The following is a 24,862-nucleotide window of genomic DNA, read 5'->3' on the forward strand; positions in this document are numbered from 1 at the left end:
GGGTGTGTGTGTCTCAGTGGCTGTCATCTCCAACCACTGTTGACAAGGAGTGTTTGGTGAAGACTTCTGTCAATGGGGTAGTGTGGTCTTGACAGTGATTGTTGTTTGGTTGTGGTGGTGCTGTGTGTGTGATGTGTGTTTGTATGTGTATGGTTGTGTGTGGTTCTGCCAATGAGGTTGTGGTCTTGATAAAGATTTTTTGGTGGGGCGAGGTGTGTGTGTCTGCGTGTGGTCTTGACAGCGATTTTTTGTCGAGTTTGTTTAGACATTATTGGTTACTTTGAGGGCTAGAAGCAACTCAGAAAAGGTTCTAGGAATCCTGTCAAAACCTGTTTTAAGACTAAAAAACACTCCCAGCTCAGAGTAGGTTTTAGAATAATATGACAATGCCCAGACAAAGTCTGAGCCAGGAGTAAAATCAACTCATAACATTTTATCTCCGCTGGTAATCACGACAGTTTGAGGTACCGCAAAGGAAAGACGGTGATGCTCATTGACATTGTTGTAAATAATGGAGAATAACCAATCACGAATCGGCATCGCCAGCTGTACACGCTTCAGACAACCACGGTGAATATGACTGTCAAATGTTGCAATGGTAAAACATTTGATAGAATTTTCGCCTTACACGATCACTTTGCCTACTTTTAAATCTTTGCTAATATGTTGGTGTGCATAACATATATTATGTCTTTTTATTAATTTCTTATTACAAAAGCGGCATTTTTTATGATATTACCGTTATATCAACACACTCATCTCTCCCGTTTAACAACTCTAAATCGCTTTGGCACAGTTGGCATCAAATCACTTGCCGATAATGTTGCATAAAATGTTTGAAAGGTCTGTAATTTTCACCGAACACAATCAAAGTTAACATAGGCCCTAGATGCCTTTAATTTAGGCATATTTTTTTTAAATGTGTTATTGCGCTCCAAATGGATTACTTGAAATAACGTGATGTAGGTTAATTAAATAATCAAAATCAAAATCTGATACTTTATAAGCCTACTGTATGTGGTTGTGGGTTCGATTCCCACGGGGGGCCAGTATGAAAATGTATGCACTCACTAACTGTAAGTCGCTCTGGATAAGAGCGTCTGCTAAATGACAAAAAATGTAAAATGTTATAAGTATCTAGGCATATCATGTGAAATAGGGCTCATGTGAAATCATTTTCAAAAGTATGTCGGTCTAGATTATTTATGGGTTGATCATATAGAAATATCAAAACATTCTTTCAGCAAAGCAATTGCATGTAGCGCAGGAACCACTGACTACATTTTCTATTATCAAGACACCTGCTGGTAACTCAACTCATGAGGTGTCCTAAATATCTGTCGACTAGGTGGGACTCTTATGACTAAAGAGGCTTCATGCATAGCTTTTATTTTTATCCATAAGGGTAGGAGTAAAATGTCTCTATTCTCAGCACTTACAACCAATTCTCTAGTCTGAGACACTTTGTGGATAAGGCCCCTGGTCTTAAGAGCCTTCAGTCTAATGTTCACACAGTGAGGATTTTCTTGAAACTCACAGTGGGCTACACAGAGTTTTGCGTGTTTCATCAAACTCATTTTTCATGTTCTATTCATTAAAGTATCACCCCCATTTTCAAAGAGCAGCTTGCATCGAACATCTATTAGCAAAGGAGAGCTCCTCCTCTGTTTCACTCTTTGTTCTGAGTTTACAGCAGATATATTTCTCTTCCTCACTGTCTGTGAAATGGAGATTGTGAAGAAAGTGTAGCAAAATGGCTACTGCCTGTGCAGATATTTTCTCCTGAAAACAAGAAGTATCTAGAGTACCTGTGTGGGGAGTTACTTGTACTTTTTAGTCTTTGTTCTAAGAAGGTAGAGTATTGCAGGATTCCTCTCCATCCAATTAACCCCCTGATGTCTCTGGTTTCCCTATGGTTAAAGACAGTGATTAACCTCTACGGGATCGGTGTCCCGTATACGGAACGGTTGAGCTAACGTGCACTAATGTGATTAGCATGACTGTTGTAAGTAGCTGCACTGTCCAATTTACAGTAGCTATGACAGTGAAAAAATACCATGCTATTGTTTGAGGAGAGTGCACAACAACAAAAAACTTATCACGGCAACTGTTTTGATACATTCACCTCTGAAGGTAAATAATGTACTTACATTCAGTAATCTTGCTCTGATTTGTCATCCTAAAGGTCCCAGAGATAAAATGTAGCATAGTTTTGTTTGATAAAATCAAATTTTATATTCAAATGTAGGAAATGGGTTCTACAGTTTGAACCCCTGCTGTCTCTGGCTCCACACCCACCCTGCCCGGCCATCTAGATGTGTGAAAGTTAGTGTATAAGCTAATGATCCATCTTGTATGACATTCCTGGGAGTGTGTAAACTTACATTTTGTATTACCATATAATTTTTGTATGTTCTCTTAGTTGAAAATGTATCAATTGACCAATTCGGCACATTTGGGCAGACATGATACAAAATAGTCCAGTATTGCAATGCTTCACTGGATCAATCTGAAACTTTGCACACACACTGCTGCCATCTAGTGGCCAGAATCTAAATTGCGCCTAAACTGCAATATTATATTGTGGCCTTTATCTTGCATTTCAGATGATAAAAAAAACACACAGATGTTATTTTGTTTGTATTATCTTTTACCAGATCTAATGTGTTATATTCTCCTAAATTAATTTCACATTTCCACAAACAAAGTGTTTCCTTTCAAATGGTATCAAGATTATGCATATCCTTGCTTCAGGTCCTGAGCTACAAGCATTTTGATTTGGGTATGTCATTTTAGGCAAAAATTGAAAAAAAGGGTCCGATCCTTAAGAGGTTAAACACTTGAACTCTGCAGGTGTTGGGGAAACAAGTGTACCCTTTGACTTGTGTCAGGGCACTACTGTTTCCTTATCTCCTGACATGTAAACCAACACTTTAAATATAAATACTAAATCCAAATGAAAGCGTCTGGACCAGTACTGAGATGTATGAACAACAAGTAGGAACAACATCAACAAGTAGACATTTTGAGAATGTTTTTAATTTAATTAATTAACCTTATTCCCTAACACCCTAGCTTTGAAACCATGTTAAAAGATGAACATATCAAATGCCATTAAATACATAGACTTGTTCTTATCCAACCGTACTCATAAAAAATACATTAAAATATGCAGGAATCCTTAAACACTGGTGCATACTGGTGGTAAAGCGGTACCAATATGAATAATGCATAGAAATGAAGCAGTTATATTTTAAATATTGATTTATGCACTTTAAATATTGTATAATGTCTTAAAACGTATTTAAGGTTTGATATACAGTGCCTTGCAAAAGTATTCAGATCCCTTGGATTTCTTCATATTGTATGGTTACAAAGTGGGATTAAAATGTAAAAAATGTATTTTTTTGGTCAACAATCTACACAAAATACTCTGTAATGTCAAAGTAAAAATGTGTTTATATTAATAATCATAGAATTTGTATAACTAAAACATAGTTGTTGCATAAATATTCAGCTCTCTGAGTCAATACATATTAGAAACACCTTTGGAATCAATTACCGCTGTGAGTCTTCTTGAGTAAATTTATAAGAGATTTGCACATCTGGATTGTGCAATATTTTCCCATTATTCCTTACAAAATTCTTCAAGTTCTGTCAAGATGTTGGGGATCATCGCTAGACAGCAATTTTCAAGTACTGTAACTGTAACTGTAAAACTGTAACTTGGCCACTCAGGAAAATTCACTGTATTCTTGGTAAGCAACTCCAGTGTAGATTTGGCCTTGTGTCGTAGGTTATTGTCCTGCTCATATTATTTATTTTAGACAATCGATATATAATGAATAATACGCTTTAAAAGAGCCCAAACACAACACAGTATGCGGAATTAGAAGGTGTTTCAGGGCTTGTTGCACCAAAGTCACTGGTTGGTTTGGATGTTCATTTTCATCATAGTTACTTACCAAACATGTTCCCACAGAACTTTCTCTGAACTAGAATATTACAAATCTTTCCATAGCAGTCTGATCTGGGGGCTAGCCTGGCCCGTGGGTGCTGCTGCATTAGGAGCTGTGACATTTACCCATTAGGTCCAGGCCCGGCCCACCCCGCACTGCACCCCCGGTCCTACCCCTCACTGCACCCCCGGTCCTCTCCCGCTCTGTGCCCCTGGCCCACCTCAGCGCTGCTCCTCTTCTGGCTCAGAGTAGGCTATTGATCCATGAAGTTAAATCCCTTGGTCCACTCTGACCATCCCACCTCACCGGGTGAGCCAGCAGAATGCCACAACAAGACCTAACAGTTAGGTCTTAGCTCACTGCCTTCTGCTTACCAAGCATTCCTCTCCTAAAATGTTTATGTGATGTGTCAGGTCCATGTTGTGTACTCAACATGTGTTGATGTTGCCACCACTTTTCAGGGAAGGAATGTGCTCTTCATTGCCTCCTATTAGGTTTATCTACACTGAGAGTGCAAAGCATTAGGAACTTTCCATGACATAGACTGACCAGGTGAAAGCTATGATCCCTTATTGATGTCACTTGTTAAATCCACTTCAATCAGTGTAGATGAAGGGGAGGAGACAGGTTAAAGAAGGATAAAAAAAAAAAAGCAAAGCACTTAACCCTAATTGCGCCAGGGCCGCCGTCAATAATGGCTGATCCCTGGCTCTGACCCCACTCTCGAGGAGTGGGATATGCAAAAAACATATTTCCAAGGACAAATGTAAGCACCCACCTAATTAGCTTATCATTAAGAGGCGGTAGTTTGGTACAGTAGTTTTCCTTGTAAAAGCAGACTGGCGTACCACAACCACAATAGATGCTCCCCAGAGACATGGTGGTGGGCACAGTGAAATCAGCTTTACCAGAACTGCTCTGGCGGTTTAGAGCATGCTGTGTTCTACAAGTGGTGTCTTGTGTCTGTGATACTAAACAGTGTGTCCCTAGGGGCTGGAAAAACAAATAGAGCCACACTAGTAAGTGAGGACACACGGGAGGGCTGCAGTACAGTGGATTTTCACAGCTTGGAAAGTCTAATAAACTTCAGAGCTGATAAACACTGTGCTCACAGCTTCCCCTGCAGGTCTCAGCAGGGAATGGCCTCGCCTGTGTGTTTGTGTGTGTCACCTTGTAAAAAGCTGAACTATAAATAGCTCTATGTGAACAGCGATAAGGTAATGGACATGTGAGCAGTAGCGTAGAATTCGACCATGTGTGTGCAGTGTGAGCAAAAATATTCACTATAAAAAGCTTCTGTATGTAAAAGATGTTCTCTTTTATACATTCCAGCTTCTATTGAAAAATAAGGACTTATTACTTACAATTAAGTTTAACCAAATTCACTGTTTCTCTCTCAGGCTGATACAGAGAGACTTTTATTACAAGCAGGCTTGACTACTGTAATGGTCTCCTGTCTGGTCTACCCAAGAAAGCCGTTGGTCAACTGCAAAACATACAGAATGCTGCAGCACGGGTACTGACCAAGACCAGACGGAGAGCCTTTGAATTTTATAATTAATTTTGAGATTCCTGTATTGGTTTTTAAATCAATCCAAGATTGTGCACCCCAATACATATCAGACATGCTTTTTAGTTATGTAACTATCCCAAAGCCTAGGACCATGAGGCATGGAGAGGCAGCCTTCAGTTATTATGCCCCCTAGCCTGCCAGAGAACCTGAGGGTGACCGAAACTGTGGGCATATTTAAAAGGGATCTTAAAACACAAATGTTTTGCTTTGCTTTTCCTTACGGTGCTTTTTAGTCGTTCAGTTTTGATTGTTATTGCTTTAAATTTATCCTATGATGTTTGTTGTGTAGTAAATATTTCTGTTTTCATTTTTATAGTTTTTCTTTATTTAGTTTTTTCCTGTGAAGCACATTGCGTTACATCCATGTGTGAAATGTGCTATATAAATAAAGCTTGATTTGATTGAATTATTCTGGCATAAATTCAGCATGTGAATGCTCATGTACTGTGATTATCATATTGTCAGGAGAAATAGAGAGAAAGAGAGCCAGACTATGACTCTTTCCACTGCCGTTCCCTCCCCTCTGTGCAATATCTGTTCTGGGGCTGTCTGGTTTGTGGAGCTCCCTCCCAGCTGAACAGCCCTCCAGCTGGAGAAGACAGGGGTAAGTCAGAGGCCAGGCAGAGACTAATGATCTGGGCCACAAGAGTCAAGAGGGGGCCACAGACCACTAGCAAAAAGCTGGTTTTCCATGACAGCTGGGTAAGGAGGGCCTGTTGGGTACAGTGTGGGGAGTTATCATATCAATACCTTTACAACACCACAACCTCTCAGCATCAGACTAATTACCAATAAAAGAAGACAACCTGTATGGTATGTCATTGTATGACGAAAGGTTAACTGCTGACTAAACCCACATACAGTAGTTCCTCATTACGATTGTATAGGGGGAGAGGGGCAGGCCAGACACAGAACTAGTGTCAGCATCATGATGAGTGGGCGGTCAGACAGTACTGTGTGTAAATGCCTGTTGCTTAGCAGCATTTCACAGCCTTAGTGTGGTGCTGGGCACTGAGCATCATTAGACCTGTAGAACTTCCACAGTGACAACTGGGACTGGGAGGCAGGGACAGAGAGAGAGAGAGAGAGAGAGAGGGGAGGGGGGAGAGAGAGAGAGACGAGAGAGAGCACACACACCGAGCCGGGAGAGCTCTGACAAGTTGGTAATATTCCACAGAGCAGAGCTCTACTCATTTCCCTTGTCTCTTGCTCCATGTCTGTTCAACCAATCAGCCGAGCAGCAGAGCAGAGACACTAGGGAGTCAGAGGAGGGCACTACGTCATCTACAGTACTAACTCAGTGGAGGGTGGAAGGGATGAGGAAGTACACACTAATTCACAGTGTTCAAGTCTGGGCTGGCACCTTTCTAGGAAAGAGGTGTTTTACCACCCTGGCTTGTGAGATCACTGTGTTAACTGACAGCACCAGTGTGTGTGTGTGAGAGTGTGTGTGAGAGTGAGTGAGTAAGTGAGTGAGTGAATGAGTGAGAATGTGATAGTCAGAGGCAGAGAGAGAGTATGCTCACTGAACTCTGTTCTGAAATCCAAAACCTAATTAGCCTCAGAATAATAAAAATATCTTTAATGTTATTCTGGCTCGAGATTGTCTACTAATAATGTATACGCCTCCGTGACTATAGCACAAATTACTGTCCTTTACATGATTGACATCCACGTCAATACTCAACCACACTGGTTAAATAGCATTAATACTTAACAACACTGGTTGATTGATGAGCATCAATACCGAAACCAATTCTGTTATTGCTGAACATTCTAATTGTCTGTGTAGCTGTTTCTATAAATAGCTTCAGTATTGGTTTAGTTGATAGCTTCTTATAATTTAGAGGCATTTTCACAGTTCTGTCCACTCACTCACCTTGAAAAGGGTTATAGCCAATTTATGCTTAATCCAAAAATGTGGTCGGAGGCGGCGTATGGATTGTGTGACGCAATTGCGGAGCCTCTGGAGGCCTGCAGAGGCCAAATTGAGCTCCACATCACATCGCTGTTCACCTCTCAAATGTTATAACAATGCGGAGGGCTCCGTATAGCTCCGCATTTACATGATTGTTTGACGGTAGGTGAGGGCGGGAGGTCCTGTATAAACATAAACGTACTTCCTTGACAACTTCCTTTACAACAGCTCTACACTGCTCTGCGTAGCTCAAGAAGTCTGAATGCCCTGACTTCTGCAGAGGCCGTATCACCGTAAATGCTACACGGCCAATGCAGACGTTGGATTGACCGTGCAGTGCCTTTTAGAGGCAGTTGATGGAGATCTGAAATGATTAGAGGTGTAAGCAATATGGCTGTAGCTTCACCTTGGTCTTTGATCGGTAAACATTGAAACAAGAACTACTGTTTGCCCAAGGGAATTACTGGTCTCCTTGCATACATCTTTCAATGTCAACCTTGGCTTGAAGGTGTTGGGGTACATAACATGAAATGACAACAATGATTAAAGCCTACAGACCAAAGCTACAGTGTGTGATGAACATAAAACAAATATATACTGTACATTATCAGTGAGATGGCAGTGTGTGTGTGTGTGTGTGTGTGTGTGTGTGTGTGTGTGTGTGTGTGTGTGTGTGTGTCTGCCTCACAGGAGAATGTGGGGCAGAAAGGTAGAGTGGGTGAGTGGGTGCAGACAACAGAGTGGGTGCAGACAACAAGGTTATCCGATAACATAAATGACACAGATATGATCAAATTTGATGTTTGAACAGCAGGTAGTATATATCTTAATAGCCTGGTGTGTGTGTCTGTGTGCGCACGCAAATGTGTGTGTACATCCATGCATATTGGTGTCTGTGTATGAGACTGTGTGTTGGAAGCTTCAGCATTAGCAAAATGATCAAAGCAGACTTGTGTCCGTGGGAAGTTTTCTGTAAGATGAGATGACAGATACTGTTTCTTGTACTTTCATCATAGAGAAACTAGATTTATCTATGAAAGAAATACTTTCAAGCGTAGGCTTCATCGTTCATAAAGCATAAGACTACAATAGACTAAAAATACTCAACTTTCCATATCAAGCAACAGTGATTGCAATGAAGGGCTATTGATACTTTTTTGCCATAGAGATATTTGATGTCATTCAGTTAATGTCCATTGGCTTTCCTCTCTACCTCTCTCTCAGGTTCTCCAGAACTACAAACAAACATTAATGAATGTGTAGCTATAGTAAATACATAGATTTAAGGATACTTCACTCTGGGCCATTATGACAACATAGAGTTGGCCAGGGTCATGGAGGGACTGTTTGAGGGTCTTCTCTGCACGTGCTGTTCTGGACCGCAGACAGTTAGCTCACAGTTAGTTAGCTCACAGTTAGTTAGCTCACAGTTAGTTAGCTCACAGTTAGTTAGCTCACAGTTAGTTAGCTCACAGTTAGTTTGCTAACAGTTAGTTAGCTCACAGTTAGTTTGCTAACAGTTAGTTAGCTCACAGTTAGTTAGCTCACAGTTAGTTAGCTCACAGTTAGTTAGCTCACAGTTAGTTAGCTCACAGTTAGTTAGCTCACAGTTAGTTAGCTCTTGTCAGTGTGGCATCTGGTGACAGGTCATCAGAGGGAGGTGCACAAGGTGTTCTGCAGTTTAACTGCTGTTCCACCTCCTATCCTGCAGTGTAACTTCCCTGTGCTGACCTTCATTATAATTCCATGGCTCACAGGTAATTAATATCTCCGGGCCACTGGAATAATGTGAGGTGGATTAACCTCCCAGAACAGATGAGCTAAAAGAGATTTGTTTGAACAACTACTCAAGTAACTAACCCTTCTCCCCACACCAACGAGGGGCCTCGATAATATCTGCAAAACGACTTACAGTCATGCATGCTATATTACCATACATTTGATATGGTTAGGAATGACAGAGAGAGCAGGTTCACCAAGACCTCAGTATGAGAGGGGTTGAGAGTATAGGACTGTGTTGCAATACTGGGTATTTTATTCTCATTAACTTGCCTTTGAGGAAAGTTGAGAAGATACAGGATTAGTTTCAAATTGGATAATACTGCATATATTAAAGAAGTATCAAAAGCTTATAGTTGACCAACACAGTGTGTATTGATTTGTATAGAAGCCTTGTAAGTGTCACATTCAGTTGCTAATTGTAAAGGCTCAGGGGATTATTCAGCAATTTTATTGTCAAGTGCATCACTGTTACACATCTATAAACTCACACAAACACCCACGTACGCAGGCACCCCCACACACACACACACACACACACACACACAAACACACACACACATGGACACACACACACAGGTCTCTGCTCAGCAGAATAAATGTGTCTGTTCCCTTGACAACAACAGCTAATATAGTCATAACAGGACAAACAAATTATAGAGTCCAGAAAGTATTCAATCTAGCACTAATATAGAACACAAAGTGTCCAATCAAAGAGTCCAATACTGCAACACAAAACCAAGTATTCAACATCAAACAGGCACTTTAGCAGGCCACAATTTAACTTGCACAATTGGTGGCTGACTAAATACTTTTTTCCCCCACTGTATATATATGCATGTATGTATGTATGTATGTATGTATGTATGTATGTATGTATGTATGTATGTATGTATGTATGTATGTATGTATGTATGTGTATGTATGTATATATATGTATATATGTATATATATATATATATATATATATATATATATATATATATATATATATATATATATATATATATGCGAGAGAAAAACACATATGGGGGATTGGAATTGATGCAGACAATTACATTGATGGAAGTTACAATCGATCTGAAATATTAAAGCTGATCTACCCCCTAAAAAAAAAAAACACATGCAGGGACAGAGGAAAGGAGAATAAAGTGGTTTTATTTATTCAACTAGTCAGTAGTAGGACTTGATGTATTACTGTGAGAGCTCAGAGTCTAAAACTGAGAGAAATGCAGAAAAACGACTTGTCCAACCTCTCCCCAATCATGATTGAATCTGTTCAAGGACATTGGTAACAGAAGTTCTGGGGTCAGTGGGTTCCTTAACGTCTTAGTTAAAGATTCACACTGTATGTTAGAGAAGTGCATGCTGTCAGCTTACCAATGTGTCTAGGCCCTTATCCCTTCTCTCTCTGTGAGACTGAGTACACGTGAGGACGTGAGCTTTGATGCCAGATGCTCTGTGTGGATTTGAGTGAGAGAGACAGAGGTACTCAGTGGCTGCGCTCCTTGTTTCCGAAGGGGCAAAGAACACACCGACCCACCAACCCACACACACACACACACACACACACACACACACACACACACACACACACACACACACACAGTGTCTGAAGCGGCAAAGATGATTGAACCAATATCTAAAAGCCAATTTATGCTTGATCCGAAATGTGGTCGGAGGCCCCGTATGGATGGTGTGACGCAATTGCGGAGCCTCCGGAGGCACACAGAGGCCAAATCCAGCTCCGTACCGCATCGCTGTGCGCCTCCCAAATGTTGTAACAATGTGGAGAGCTCCGTATAGCTCCGTATACCTCACTCCCTTGACAACTTCCATCACAACAGCTCTGCACTGCTCCACGAAGCGCAATAATTATGAATGCCCTGACTTCTGCAGAGGCTGTATCACCGTAAATGCTGCACAGACAATGCAGATGTCGGATTGAGCATACAACGCCTTTTATACATTCCTGTCATCCAGCTGAGAGACAAGGACAGCTTTGATGATTCGGTTTCGTAACAGTATCAGATGCACACGCGTACACTTTTTGACTGTCTTGAATCTCTATCTCTATGAATCTCTCGGGCGGCAGGTAGCTTAGTGGTTAAGAGCGTTGTGCCAGTAACCAAAATGTCGCTGGTTCTAATCCCCGAGCCGACTAGGTGAAAAATCTGTCGATGTGTCCTTGAGCAAGGCACTTAAACCTAATTGCTCCTGTAAGTCGCTCTGGATAAGAGCGTCTGCTAAATGACTAAAATGTAAAAATGTCTATGTGCAACACTGTCTACTTGTTAAAGGTGCTGTATGGTCAGTCCGACTTCTGCATTGGCTGTACATCATTTACGGTGATACGGCCTCTGCAGAAATCAGGGTATTCATAATTATTGTGCTTTGCAGAGCAGTTGAGCAGAGCTGTTGTGAAGGAAGTCGTCAAGGAAATGAGTTTGTGTTTATACAGGACCTCCTGCACTCACCTACCATCAACCAATCTTTTCAATGTGGAGGAATACGGATATTCTGTATATATACGGAGCCCTCCACATTGTTTCAAAATTTGGGACGTGCACGGCGATGCAGTGCGGAGCTTGATTTGGCCTCCACCTCCATACGGAGCCTCTAGACAGCATTGGCGGATCAAGCATAAATCAGCTATTACACAATAGGCGACAGACGGTGTTGAGCCAGTTTCAGCACACTCATGAACTAGTGCCAGAAATCAAATATGATTTATCCATTCATTGTCATTTCTGTCTGCCAATGTAATTAATTACCACCTGATTACTCCCCAGGAATAATTTGAGCCATTAAAATCAATATTAATTAGGCTGTTTAATGTGCAACAGGGAATGAAGACAGGTTGCTGCTGCTAGAAGCTGTACACGATGTAATAGCTGTAAGAACCCATCCAGAAATGTTTCACTTTTCAAAAATCACTATGAATAGGCTATGAATAAAGTTATCCAGCTAGCTACTGTCTTTGACTTTGCAATGAAATGTTATGAAGCAATTTTGTTAAGAACATCCTCACAAACATCTAGTGTCAATGTGGTAATGCCAAACAACTTATGTTTGATTTGGCTCTTAGTTTGGTCTCAGGAAATCCATTTACAGTTTAATCACTTAGAGGGTGTTATCTCGCCCAACTTGATTATAAAACAGAACACAGAGATGATGAAGATGATGATAATGTTAATATCATCACTCCATCTAAAGGTGATGAATAAGCACTGGCAAGGGAGCAGCGTAGCAAGGTGATTTAACTAGTAACATCTTATATTACATCTAGCTACTGTAACAGAGGTGGATCTCACTGAGGTTTGAAGCTAGAGTTTTCGAAGTAATTGCTGCTCGAACTGAGTAATATGGTCGTTTTGAGAAAACAATATCAGTGTTGTCATTGGGGCCCTAACTGTATTTTTAATGAATAGTGTATCAAAATTCTACTATCAGCATAAAGACATCATAAACAAAACACCCCCATACACTGTAACTGATCTAAATCATAGTTGGCAGGTGTTCAACTTCTCCGTCCGCTCACACACAGACAACACTTTCAGACATCTCTCTGTCTGTGTTGAGAGATAGATAGAGCTGTGGAGGGTCATTGATTTGGTGCAAAACGGAGCAAGACGAATTCCTACTGACAATGTGAGATTTTGATTTGCACCTTTCTGTTATCAGATTCAAGTCAGCTATCCAACTCTTTGGTGGCTGCTTGGAGAAACATTGTCAAGCTGTACACAACAATGAAATACATACATGCAGTGGGAGAGAGAGGGGAGAGCGAGATCAAGAGAGAGAGAGAAAGAGAGAGCGAAATAGAGAGAGAAAGAGAGAGAAAGAGAGGAAGAGATCGAGAGAGAGAAAAAGAGAGAGCGAAATAGAGAGAGAAAGAGAGAGAAAGAGAGGAAGAGATCGAGAGAGAGAAAAAGAGAGAGAAAAAGAGAGAGATAAAGAGCAAAGGGGTGTGAATACCTATGTAAATGGTATATTTCAGTATTTCATTTTCAATCAATTAGAAAAAAAATCTAAAAACACATTTTCACTTTGTCATGATGGGGTATTGTGTGTAGATGGGAGAGAGAAATAATGAATCCATTTGAATTCAATAAGTCAAGGTGTATGAATACTTTCTGAAGGCACTGTACATATCACACAAGGCTATTTTTTGCAGAATGGCTTTTTAGTGAAGGAGTAGGCTTAATCTTGGTCCTCAAAACCGGACTTTAGTTTTCCTGGTGAGATATATTAGGTACCGTAGATTTTCAAACCAGTTTATCCTTCCATTTGTTTGCTAAATAAGTCAAAATATAATGCAACATTGTGAACTGTGTACCCTAATGTGCTACCTACTCAATCTAGTCCAGAGAAGCTGCAGGAGTTTATCAAATGCAGTCAAATCAACTATTGACCCATGGTCCATCTTTGATTTTCATGAATTCCATGGGTAAAGCATATAGGGTTACGGGAACACACTTTATATGCACATAAAATCCCATTATCTGCTTGCTGTAAATCAAGATAGATCAAAGTCCTGAGTCTATAAAAATAATCATTCCTCATGTGCTTGAGTGGGTGGACGCCCATCAGGGAATGTATGAAATCAATAGTAAAGAAACACAAAGGCCAATGGACTAGTTCAGGTTACAATGGGTCTGTGAAAAATAGTAGGAGAGTAATGCATCTTTGTCAAAACATTTGTTTCTGTATAAGAATGGTGGGTGTTATTTGGCTACAGTTAGGTTGTTGTGAGTTAAGCCTACATACGGATACAGCAGAAATGTATTAAAGAAATGTAACGTATTCTCAGCATGGCCTTTCATACTCAAAACCATTAATATACTGTACTGTACTGTACTGTACTGTATAACAAAGCATGTATAGCCTACCCTACATCTGTGTTAGATCTAATCTAGTTATGACCACAGGTTGCATTTAGAATAGCGCCGTTGGGTTTATGTGTGTGTGTGCGAGTCAGCAAATACAGGCCTAAAGATAAAGTCTACTTATCCTAAAAGCCATATTGGCTCCGGTACGACTCCTTCCTCATCCAATAACTCCTATGTTTCCCACACTCCCCTGCAGCTCACAGGACCGGAAAGGAAAGTTCCCACTAATTGGACAACCTTATAATCTCTGGGCCGTAGTAAGATGAATGACTGGACCCATTTCTGTGCTGCCCTCTTATTCAATACCGGCCCTGTCTGTGGGGGTCAGCTGTTATTCAATAGCCATCTTGGCAGAGGGACAGCAGGACGCTTAGGGGATTTTTTACTGGATCATATTTGAAAACAAAGCCAAACTGGGGAGTTCAGTTTATAGTAAGTGGCTTGGCGGGGCTGAGTTCTATTTTCAATTCAATCAATTGAGGAAATTAATGGGCTATTTTACCTGCTGAATGTACTGAATTTAAAAGTGAATTGACCCCATCCCTGGCAGTTATCTAGCCATCGCTGTAATATACTGGTCCCGGTTTCTGGTTTGTTGTCTCTCTTTCAGGATATGACCATGCTACTGTACCATAGATGTTATGTCTTGATCAATGTCTCCATCTTCTCTCCCTTGCAGGTTATGACCATGCCGCTGTACCATTACATCCTGGTGACTGTGGTCTGTTGTCTCCCTGCAGGTTATGACCATGCCGCTGTACCATTACATCCTGGTGACTGTGGTCTGTTGTCTCCCTGCAGGTTATGACCATGCCGCTGTACCATTACATCCTGGTGACTGTGGTCTGTTGTCTCCCTGCAGGTTATGGCCATGCAGCTCCCGGCACAGACGCGGGGAAGGCTTTCTGCATGTTCTATGCCGTCCTGGGGATACCCCTGACCCTGGTCATGTTCCAGAGCCTGGGCGAGAGGATGAACACCTTTGTCAAGTCCCTCCTGAAGCGCATCAAGAAGTGCTGTGGCATGCACATCACCGATGTTTCCATGGAGAACATGGTGACGGTGGGGTTCTTCTCCTGCATCGGGACGCTGTGCATCGGGGCGGCTGCCTTCTCCCACTACGAGGACTGGAGCTTCTTCCAGAGCTACTACTACTGCTTCATCACACTGACTACCATCGGCTTCGGGGACTTTGTGGCCCTGCAGAAGAACCGGGCCCTTCAGCGGAGGCCCCTGTACGTGGCCTTCAGCTTCATGTATATCCTGGTGGGCCTGACTGTCATAGGAGCCTTCCTCAACCTGGTGGTGCTGAGGTTCCTGACCATGAACAGTGAGGACGAGAGGCGGGACGCCGAGGAGAGGGCCTCGCTGGCGGGGAACAGAAACAGCATGATCATCCACATCCAGGAGGAGACGCTGGGGAGAGGAGGAGGTGCCAGGAGGAGGCGCAGGGAAACGCAGGGCCAGTACTGCGCCGAGGTCACTGACCTGCCATCTGTCTGCTCCTGCATGAACTACCACTCACACGAGTTCGGCAGCTGTGGGGGAGGGATGGGGGGAGGGATGGGGGGAGGAGGAGGAGGGATGGGCTGTGCCTTCTCCCACCAGAACTCCTTTAGTTCCCAGTTGAACCCACACCAGTACTTTCACTCGGTGTCGTACCGCATCGAGGAGATCTCTCCCAGCACCCTAAAGAACAGCTTCTTCCCCTCGCCCATCAGCTCAGTCTCCCCAGGCCTCCACAGCTTCACAGACAATCACCGACTCATGAAGAGAAGGAAATCTATCTGAGCCTAGCGCATCAGAGTGTTTTGAACTACATGTTGCGTTTCAATGTTTTTGCCTACATGCTAAAACGTTGAATTGGAACAGATCATCAGACTGGGTTGGCCTATCTACACAAAGAACTCCTAGCTTTCCTTTTTTTATATACAAGTACAATGCATCTCCAATGCTGCTCCTAACCAAATCTAATTTTAGCACTTTTATTTTGTTTATTTTGGTTGGTCTAAAGATATAATATATTGAAGCGATTCACAGGGATTGATTGAAGAGGAAGGAGCTTTGGAAAGAAAAGGAAAACTTGTTGGACATGAATTGTGTTTTGTTTGTGAGGGATTCAAAGCATGAAGCATGGATACTTATTTTCCCAGGAAATTGGCCCATCTGAGATATACTAACCAGAACCAACAGATCTTGTTACACATTTCCTTATTGCCGGCTCACTAAAATAATATAGCACCTTGGTAACAATGTACCAAATGATGTACACTTAGCATTATAAGGGGGATATGTTATTTTTTTAAGTGAGCATGCCTGTTTCACCTTAACTTAAAATAATTGCAGTTAAGTGCTTTTCCTCCATTGTGTCACTGCAGACAGAGATGATACAATTTGAAATGATATCAGGTATTATTTTCTATAACCCTAGGATAAAAAAAAAAAAAGATTTGTTCAAAGAACATCATGCCAAAATATTGTTGCCAATCTTAGCATGTGCATTAGATGTCATCACATGAGTGTGCCATAATTATTTTATTTCATTAACTTTTTAATTTATTTTTTAACAGCAGATTTTGTATTATATGGTTTGTGTCTGTAGATGTTTTCTTTCTGGATTTCAGATGATGTAAAATATGAGGATGTAAAAAGGAATAAGCAAGGATCTTAAGGCTTTCCAGTTTGAAAAGGTTGATAAGTGCATGTCCTGATGTACTGTGGAATATAGATATGGTATGCATATAGATGAATGGAGAAAAATAATAATAGCCTTGCAATTGAAATGAATATTGAGCAAATAATCATAAGAATTATTTTAAAAGATACTTTATTTATTTAGCAACTTAAAGGTAATTATGTATAGTGTAGGCTGAGCTGTTTATTTGCTTTTCCATTATTTTTCATTCAGATAAATTGTACAATAACCTTTGCTCTCAGGTTTTGAATGGATAGCTTCTTTAGGTTCTGCTCCCCGAATCAAAACACAGAAGAAATCCCAGAAATGTGAATGCACCTGCCAAACAAAACAATACATATTAATTCATTTTTTAAATAGTACTAATTTTCCAGGAAAAGGATATTGAGATGCATCATCTTACTAAGGGAAGCTTCCTGTACTATAGAGAAGCATGGGTTCAGAGCGCCCGCACACACGCACACACACACGCACACGCACGCACACACGCACATACACACACAGTCTTGTACAGCTAACCTTGTGGGGACACACAATTCAGTCCCATTCAAAATCCTATTTTCCCTAACACCTAACCTTAAACCTAACCCTAAACCTAAACCTAAACCTAACCCTAGCTCCTAATCCTAACCCTAAAACTAACCCTAGCTCCTAACCCTAACCCTTAACGTAATTCTAACCCTAACACTAATTCTAGCCTTAACCCTAAACCCCCTAGAAATAGCATTTGACCTTGTGGGGACTAACAAAATGTCCCCAGTTGGTCAAATGTTTGTTTGTTTACTATTCTTGTGGGTACTTCTGGTCCCCACAAGGATAGTTAAACACGTCCACACACACACACACACACACACACACACACACACACACACACACACACACACACACACACACACACACACACACACACACACACACACACACACACACACACACACACACACACACACACACACACACACACACACACACACACACACACACACACACACACACACACACACACACACATACACACACACACAGCAGATATTCACTGTATCAAGCCATAGAGAAGCAGGCCAGGGAACCACTGCTATTCTATAAGGATGTTAATGTTGATGACAGGTGTAATCCAAGAATCCAAACTTCAATAGTGCCACTAAGAATATATACAAGCCTACGAACACAATGACAGGCATTTGAGATGTATACAGTGATGTTATCCTTGGGTTCAATCCAAAACATTTAAATTCAATGACAGCCAAATGGCAATCAATGGGTGAAAAATGACCAGATGGATTTCTGAAGGAACAATTCAATACTGGGCATTAATTCGTTTAGCACAAAATGTGCCATTTTGTCAAACTTTCTTTATAAATAAATCGAATAAATGATGATTGCCAAATAATTTTGAAGGTACGCGGGACATGTGATGTCATCACGTAGGTTAACTATAAAGCTCCACTTCACATTTCATTCTAAATGCCTACTGCTTGCAAAATCAATTTTTTCAACTATAAAAATAATGTTTCTTTTCAGGAAAAGGAGTGTCCTGACTTTCGAGAATGCCTGAATTGTTTCGCCTTGCTTTTCTGGTTGGCTGGCAGGTTTTACCATCCAATTATTTCAGATCTACAGGAGCGCAAGTTTCACCATGGCAAGGACCTTGGCGATATGTTGGCACATGATAATTATTACAATATGGCAAATATTAGTCAATTATTGCATTCTATCCATGCTGGCTTTCGCAGGCTACCTGAGACGTGAAAGAGATTGGTGGGAGGGCACACAGGCTGTCGCCAATGTATTAATGAGCAATTTGATTAAATGGGTAATGGAAACAATTCAACCACTACAGTTTTATTCAACACTAGGTTTTTGCAAAAAAGTTTCATTTTTTAAAATGTGACTTCATTACATCCAGCTGTTTTTATCGACAAGATAGTTAAATGAAAACACACCGTAGCAGGCAACTGTCACACCTATTTTCTATGCGAACTTTCTAAATGTCGACAAAAAATCCCTGGACAAGTTCATGGAAACATAGCTAGTGTCTGTCTTGAATGAGAATAACTAAAAATATTGTAACATTAACATCCAAGGTTCTAGAATGTTCAGATGACCCTAGGAATACATATGTAAATATACAGACTACTTTATATCTACTACAGTACATATATTGTAAGTTTTCATCCTTTGGAATAAAACGGCCTTTCGACAGCTCAGATGCGTTAGCATTTTTACACATTTTAGAATATGTGCCTTTAAGAAACGATATTTCAATGTTTCTATACCTGTAGGCACATTTTACATCTGAGAAATAAATCCAACCCTTTTCCTTATAAAATATGTATCAATCTCTAAGGATTAATGTACACTTCATACAAATACAAAACCAAAGCAAAAATGTACTTATTTTCGGCAAACCATACAGACACAATCCAGCTGATTTACAACGTCCAAATTATTTATTTAGGCAGAACTGCCCCAGGTTCTACATTTGTCCAATTATTGAGGTGAATGATTGGGTATAGGTGGAGAATTCACTCTTTTACAATTTTGCTAAGCTACTACATTAGTATTTTCTTGGTGTGGCTGGTGGACATGCACATGGATATTAAGGGTTGAGAGTCAATGTTAAAGCCATTTTTATTGATTATGAGTCAATATTGCCTATATTCAATACATCTCTATAATTTTATTTTGATTTGTATAAAGTGCATAGCAGCATATTAATGACTGATCATACCATAGTGAGGTGATGCCAACATGATAATGGTTTACAATGATTTACAAGAAAGTAAAACAATAATTATTAATGGGGTTTGCTTGCCACGAAATGTGCCATATTAACATGCATGGATTACATGCTGAGTGAGTCAACAGATAACAAATGTTTGTTAAGAACAATATAAAATACATTGTACGAAAGACATCGATTGTTGGTATCAGCCTTTATATTAGTTGTTGAATTATTCCCGCTCTTTTGAAATGATATGTTTACCTTCAAGCTGTGTGGCCAGAAACACAAACAGTACCTGTATGACGTGGATCTGATCTGGATTCAGATGGTTATTGGTTGATCGTTCAACATTCTGCATGTCCTCCTAATGCCTGGGGCTTAATGTGGCAGATATCTATCTTTCCAGATGTCCACATTGCCAAGTTCTCCTATCACTGGGACAAAGACAGAGATATTGCACAACTAACTATCTGTGTCATGATAAATTCTAGAAGGCTGTTGGGTTATTTGTATGATTCCATGTTACTCTTTCTTAATATCTCTAATTTCTTTAATTTAAAAAATAATCCTTCCTTTGCAATATACATATATATATATATTTTAGGTCTGACGAACAAATGCCATGCACCATGTTTATTTGAAAATGTTAAATGCATACCATCTCCAAATGACAATGTTATATACATTTGGTTAAACAAATGACCAAATTGACCCAATGGACATTTTTGTTTCACAGTTTTGGAAAACTATTCTCACTCCTGATGTCAATACATGCAGCAGTATGGGCTTTCTCTTTTCAATAAATGGGAAAGAGCAACTTGTTGAGAGAGTAAACAACCATTTATGTTTATGTTTTCATTTTTGTGTGTGCATGATTTGGTGTGGTGACTTCCGGGTCAGGTGACCTGGGTGAAGCCATGACACCACTTGAATAAAAACTATGAGCCTCCTTCTCACATGCCCCAAACCCTCTGACTTCTGACTCTGGTCTGTCTGGTCTTACACTACTGTAAATCTACTACAACACTACTACTGTAACACTACTGTAAATGTCAGCTATATGCCTCCGCTAAATGAGATAGCACAGTGCAGTATTCACTATTCACCCATAGCAACAGCAGCCAGGGTAGTACATGCCTCAAACTCTGTCTTCTGACTCTGGTCTGTGTTTGGTCTCACACTACTGTAACCCCACTATACCACTACTGTAACCCTACTATAACACTACTGTAACCCCACTATAACACTACTGTAACCCCACTATAACACTACTGTAACCCCACTATAACACTAATGTAACCCCACTATAACACTACTGTAACCCCACTATAACACTACTGTAACCCCACTATAACACTACTGTAACCCTACTATAACACTACTGTAACCCCACTATAACACTACTGTAACCCCACTATAACACTACTGTAACCCCACTATAACACTACAGTAACCCCACTATACCACTACTGTAACCCTACTATAACACTACTGTAACCCCACTATAACACTACTGTAACCCCACTATACCACTACTGTAACCCCACTATACCACTACTGTAACCCTACTATAACACTACTGTAACCCCACTATAACACTACTGTAACCCCACTATACCACTACTGTAACCCTACTATAACACTACTGTAACCCCACTATAACACTACTGTAACCCTACTATAACACTACTGTAACCCTACTATAACACTACTGTAACCCCACTATAACACTACTGTCACCCCACTATAACACTACTGTAACCCCACTATAACACTACTGTAACCCTACTATAACACTACTGTAACCCCACTATAACACTACTGTAACCCCACTATACCACTACTGTAACCCCACTATAACACTACTGTAACCCTACTATAACACTACTGTAACCACACTATAATACTACTGTAACCCTACTATAACACAACTGTAACCCTACTATAACACTACTGTAACCCCACTATAACACTACTGTAACCCCACTATAACACTACTGTAACCCTACTATAACACTACTGTAACCCCACTATAACACTACTGTAACCCCACTATACCACTACTGTAACCCTACTATATAACTACTGTAACTCCACTATAATACTACTGTAACCCCACTATAACACTACTGTAACCCTACTATAACACTACTGTAACCCCACTATAACACTACTGTAACCCCACTATAACACTACTGTAACCCCACTATAACACTACTGTAACCCTACTATAACACCACTGTAACCCCACTATATAACTACTGTAACTCCACTATAATACTACTGTAACCCCACTATAACACTACTGTAACCCCACTATAACACTACTGTAACCCCACTATAACACTACTGTAACCCTACTATAACACTACTGTAACCACACTATAATACTACTGTAACCCCACTATAACACTACTGTAACCCTACTATAACACTACTGTAACCCCACTATATAACTACTGTAACTCCACTATAATACTACTGTAACCCTACTATAACACTACTGTAACCCCACTATAACACTACTGTAACCCCACTATACCACTACTGTAACCCCACTATATAACTACTGTAACTCCACTATAATACTACTGTAACCCCACTATAACACTACTGTAACCCTACTATAACACTACTGTAACCCCACTATAACACTACTGTAACCCCACTATAACACTACTGTAACCCCACTATAACACTACTGTAACCCTACTATAACACCACTGTAACCCCACTATATAACTACTGTAACTCCACTATAATACTACTGTAACCCCACTATAACACTACTGTAACCCCACTATAACACTACTGTAACCCTGCTATAACACTACTGTAACCCTACTATAACACTACTGTAACCCCACTATATAACTACTGTAACTCCACTATAATACTACTGTAACCCCACTATAACACTACTGTAACCTCACTATAACACTACTGTAACCCCACTATAACACTACTGTAACCCCACTATAACACTACTGTAACCCTACTATAACACTACTGTAACCACACTATAATACTACTGTAACCCCACTATAACACTACTGTAACCCTACTATAACACTACTGTAACCCCACTATATAACTACTGTAACTCCACTATAATACTACTGTAACCCCACTATAACACTACTGTAACCCTACTATAACACTACTGTAACCCCACTATAACACTACTGTAACCCCACTATAACACTACTGTAACCCCACTATAACACTACTGTAACCCCAGTATAACACTACTGTAACCCTACTATAACACTACTGTAACCCCACTATATAACTACTGTAACTCCATTATAACACTACTGTAACCCCACTATAACACTACTGTAACCCTACTATAACACTACTGTAACCCCCACTATAACAATACTGTAACCCTACTATAACACTACTGTAACCCCACTATAATACTACTGTAACCCCACTATAACACTACTGTAACCCCACTATAACACTACTGTAACCCCACTATAACACTACTGTAACCCTACTATAACACTACTGTAACCCCACTATAACTCTACTGTAACCCCACTATAACACTACTGTAACCCCACTATAACACTACTGTAACCCCACTATAACACTACTGTAACCCTACTATAACACTACTGTAACCCCACTATATAACTACTGTAACTCCACTATAATACTACTGTAACCCCACTATAACACTACTGTAACCCCACTATAACACTACTGTAACCCTGCTATAACACTACTGTAACCCTACTATAACACTACTGTAACCCCACTATAACACTACTGTAACCCCACTATAACACTACTGTAACCCCAATATAACACTACTGTAACCCCACTATAACACTACTGTAACCCCACTATAACACTACTGTAACCCCACTATAACACTACTGTAACCCTACTATAACACTACTGTAACCACACTATAATACTACTGTAACCCCACTATAACACTACTGTAAGCCTACTATAACACTACTGTAACCCCACTATATAACTACTGTAACTCCACTATAATACTACTGTAACCCCACTATAACACTACTGTAACCCTACTATAACACTACTGTAACCCCACTATAACACTACTGTAACCCCACTATAACACTACTGTAACCCCAGTATAACACTACTGTAACCCTACTATAACACTACTGTAACCCCACTATATAACTACTGTAACTCCACTATAACACTACTGTAACCCCACTATAACACTACTGTAACCCTACTATAACACTACTGTAACCCCCACTATAACACTACTGTAACCCTACTATAACACTACTGTAACCCCACTATAATACTACTGTAACCCCACTATAACACTAATGTAACCCCACTATAACACTACTGTAACCCCACTATAACACTACTGTAACCCTACTATAACACTACTGTAACCCCACTATAATACTACTGTAACCCCACTATAACACTACTGTAACCCCACTATAAAACTACTGTAACCCCACTATAACACTACTGTAACCCCACTATAACACTACTGTAACCCCACTATAACACTACTGTAACCCCACTATAACACTACTGTAACCCCACTATAACACTACTGTAACCCCAGTATAACACTACTGTAACCCTACTATAACACTACTGTAACCCCACTATAACACTACTGTAACCCCACTATAACACTACTGTAACCCCACTATAACACTACTGTAACCCTACTATAACACTACTGTAACCCCACTATAACACTACTGTAACCCCACTATAACACTACTGTAACCCCACTATAACCTTACTGTAACCCCACTATAACACTACTGTAATCCCACTGTAACACTACTGTAACCCTACTATAACACTACTGTAACCCCACTATAACACTACTGTAACCCTACTATAACACTACTGTAACCCCACTATAACACTACTGTAACCCTACTATAACACTACTGTAACCCTACTCTAACACTACTGTAACCCCACTATAACACTACTGTAACCCTACTATAACACTACTGTAACCCCACTATAACACTACTGTAACCCCACTATAACACTACTGTAACCCCACTATAACACTACTGTAACCCCACTATAACACTACTGTAACCCCACTATAACACTACTGTAACCCTACTATAACACTACTGTAACCCCACTATAACACTACTGTAACCCCACTATAATACTACTGTAACCCCACTATAACACTACTGTAACCCCACTATAACACTACTGTAACCCCAGTATAACACTACTGTAACCCTACTATAACACTACTGTAACCCCACTATAACACTACTGTAACCCCACTATAACACTACTGTAACCCCACTATAACACTA

At 40.3% G+C, this 24,862-nt stretch overlaps 1 protein-coding gene across 1 annotated transcript in view; it reads left to right on the forward strand.

The window, feature by feature from the left end:
- The window catches only part of kcnk9 (potassium channel, subfamily K, member 9), a gene marked incomplete at both ends in the record, with an annotated part of 39,818 nt that extends 23,906 nt beyond the window's left edge, over positions 1–15,912 (forward strand). The window contains one exon of the mRNA XM_084157268.1: positions 14,984–15,912. Within this exon, the coding sequence (XP_084013394.1) occupies positions 14,984–15,912 (929 nt within the window). The remainder of the gene's footprint in view (positions 1–14,983) is intronic.
- Between the last annotated feature and the right edge of the window lie 8,950 nt (positions 15,913–24,862).

The sequence above is a fragment of the Coregonus lavaretus genome, assembly GCF_964263955.1.
Source record: "Coregonus lavaretus genome assembly, chromosome: 3".
NCBI classification, from domain to species: domain Eukaryota; kingdom Metazoa; phylum Chordata; class Actinopteri; order Salmoniformes; family Salmonidae; genus Coregonus; species Coregonus lavaretus.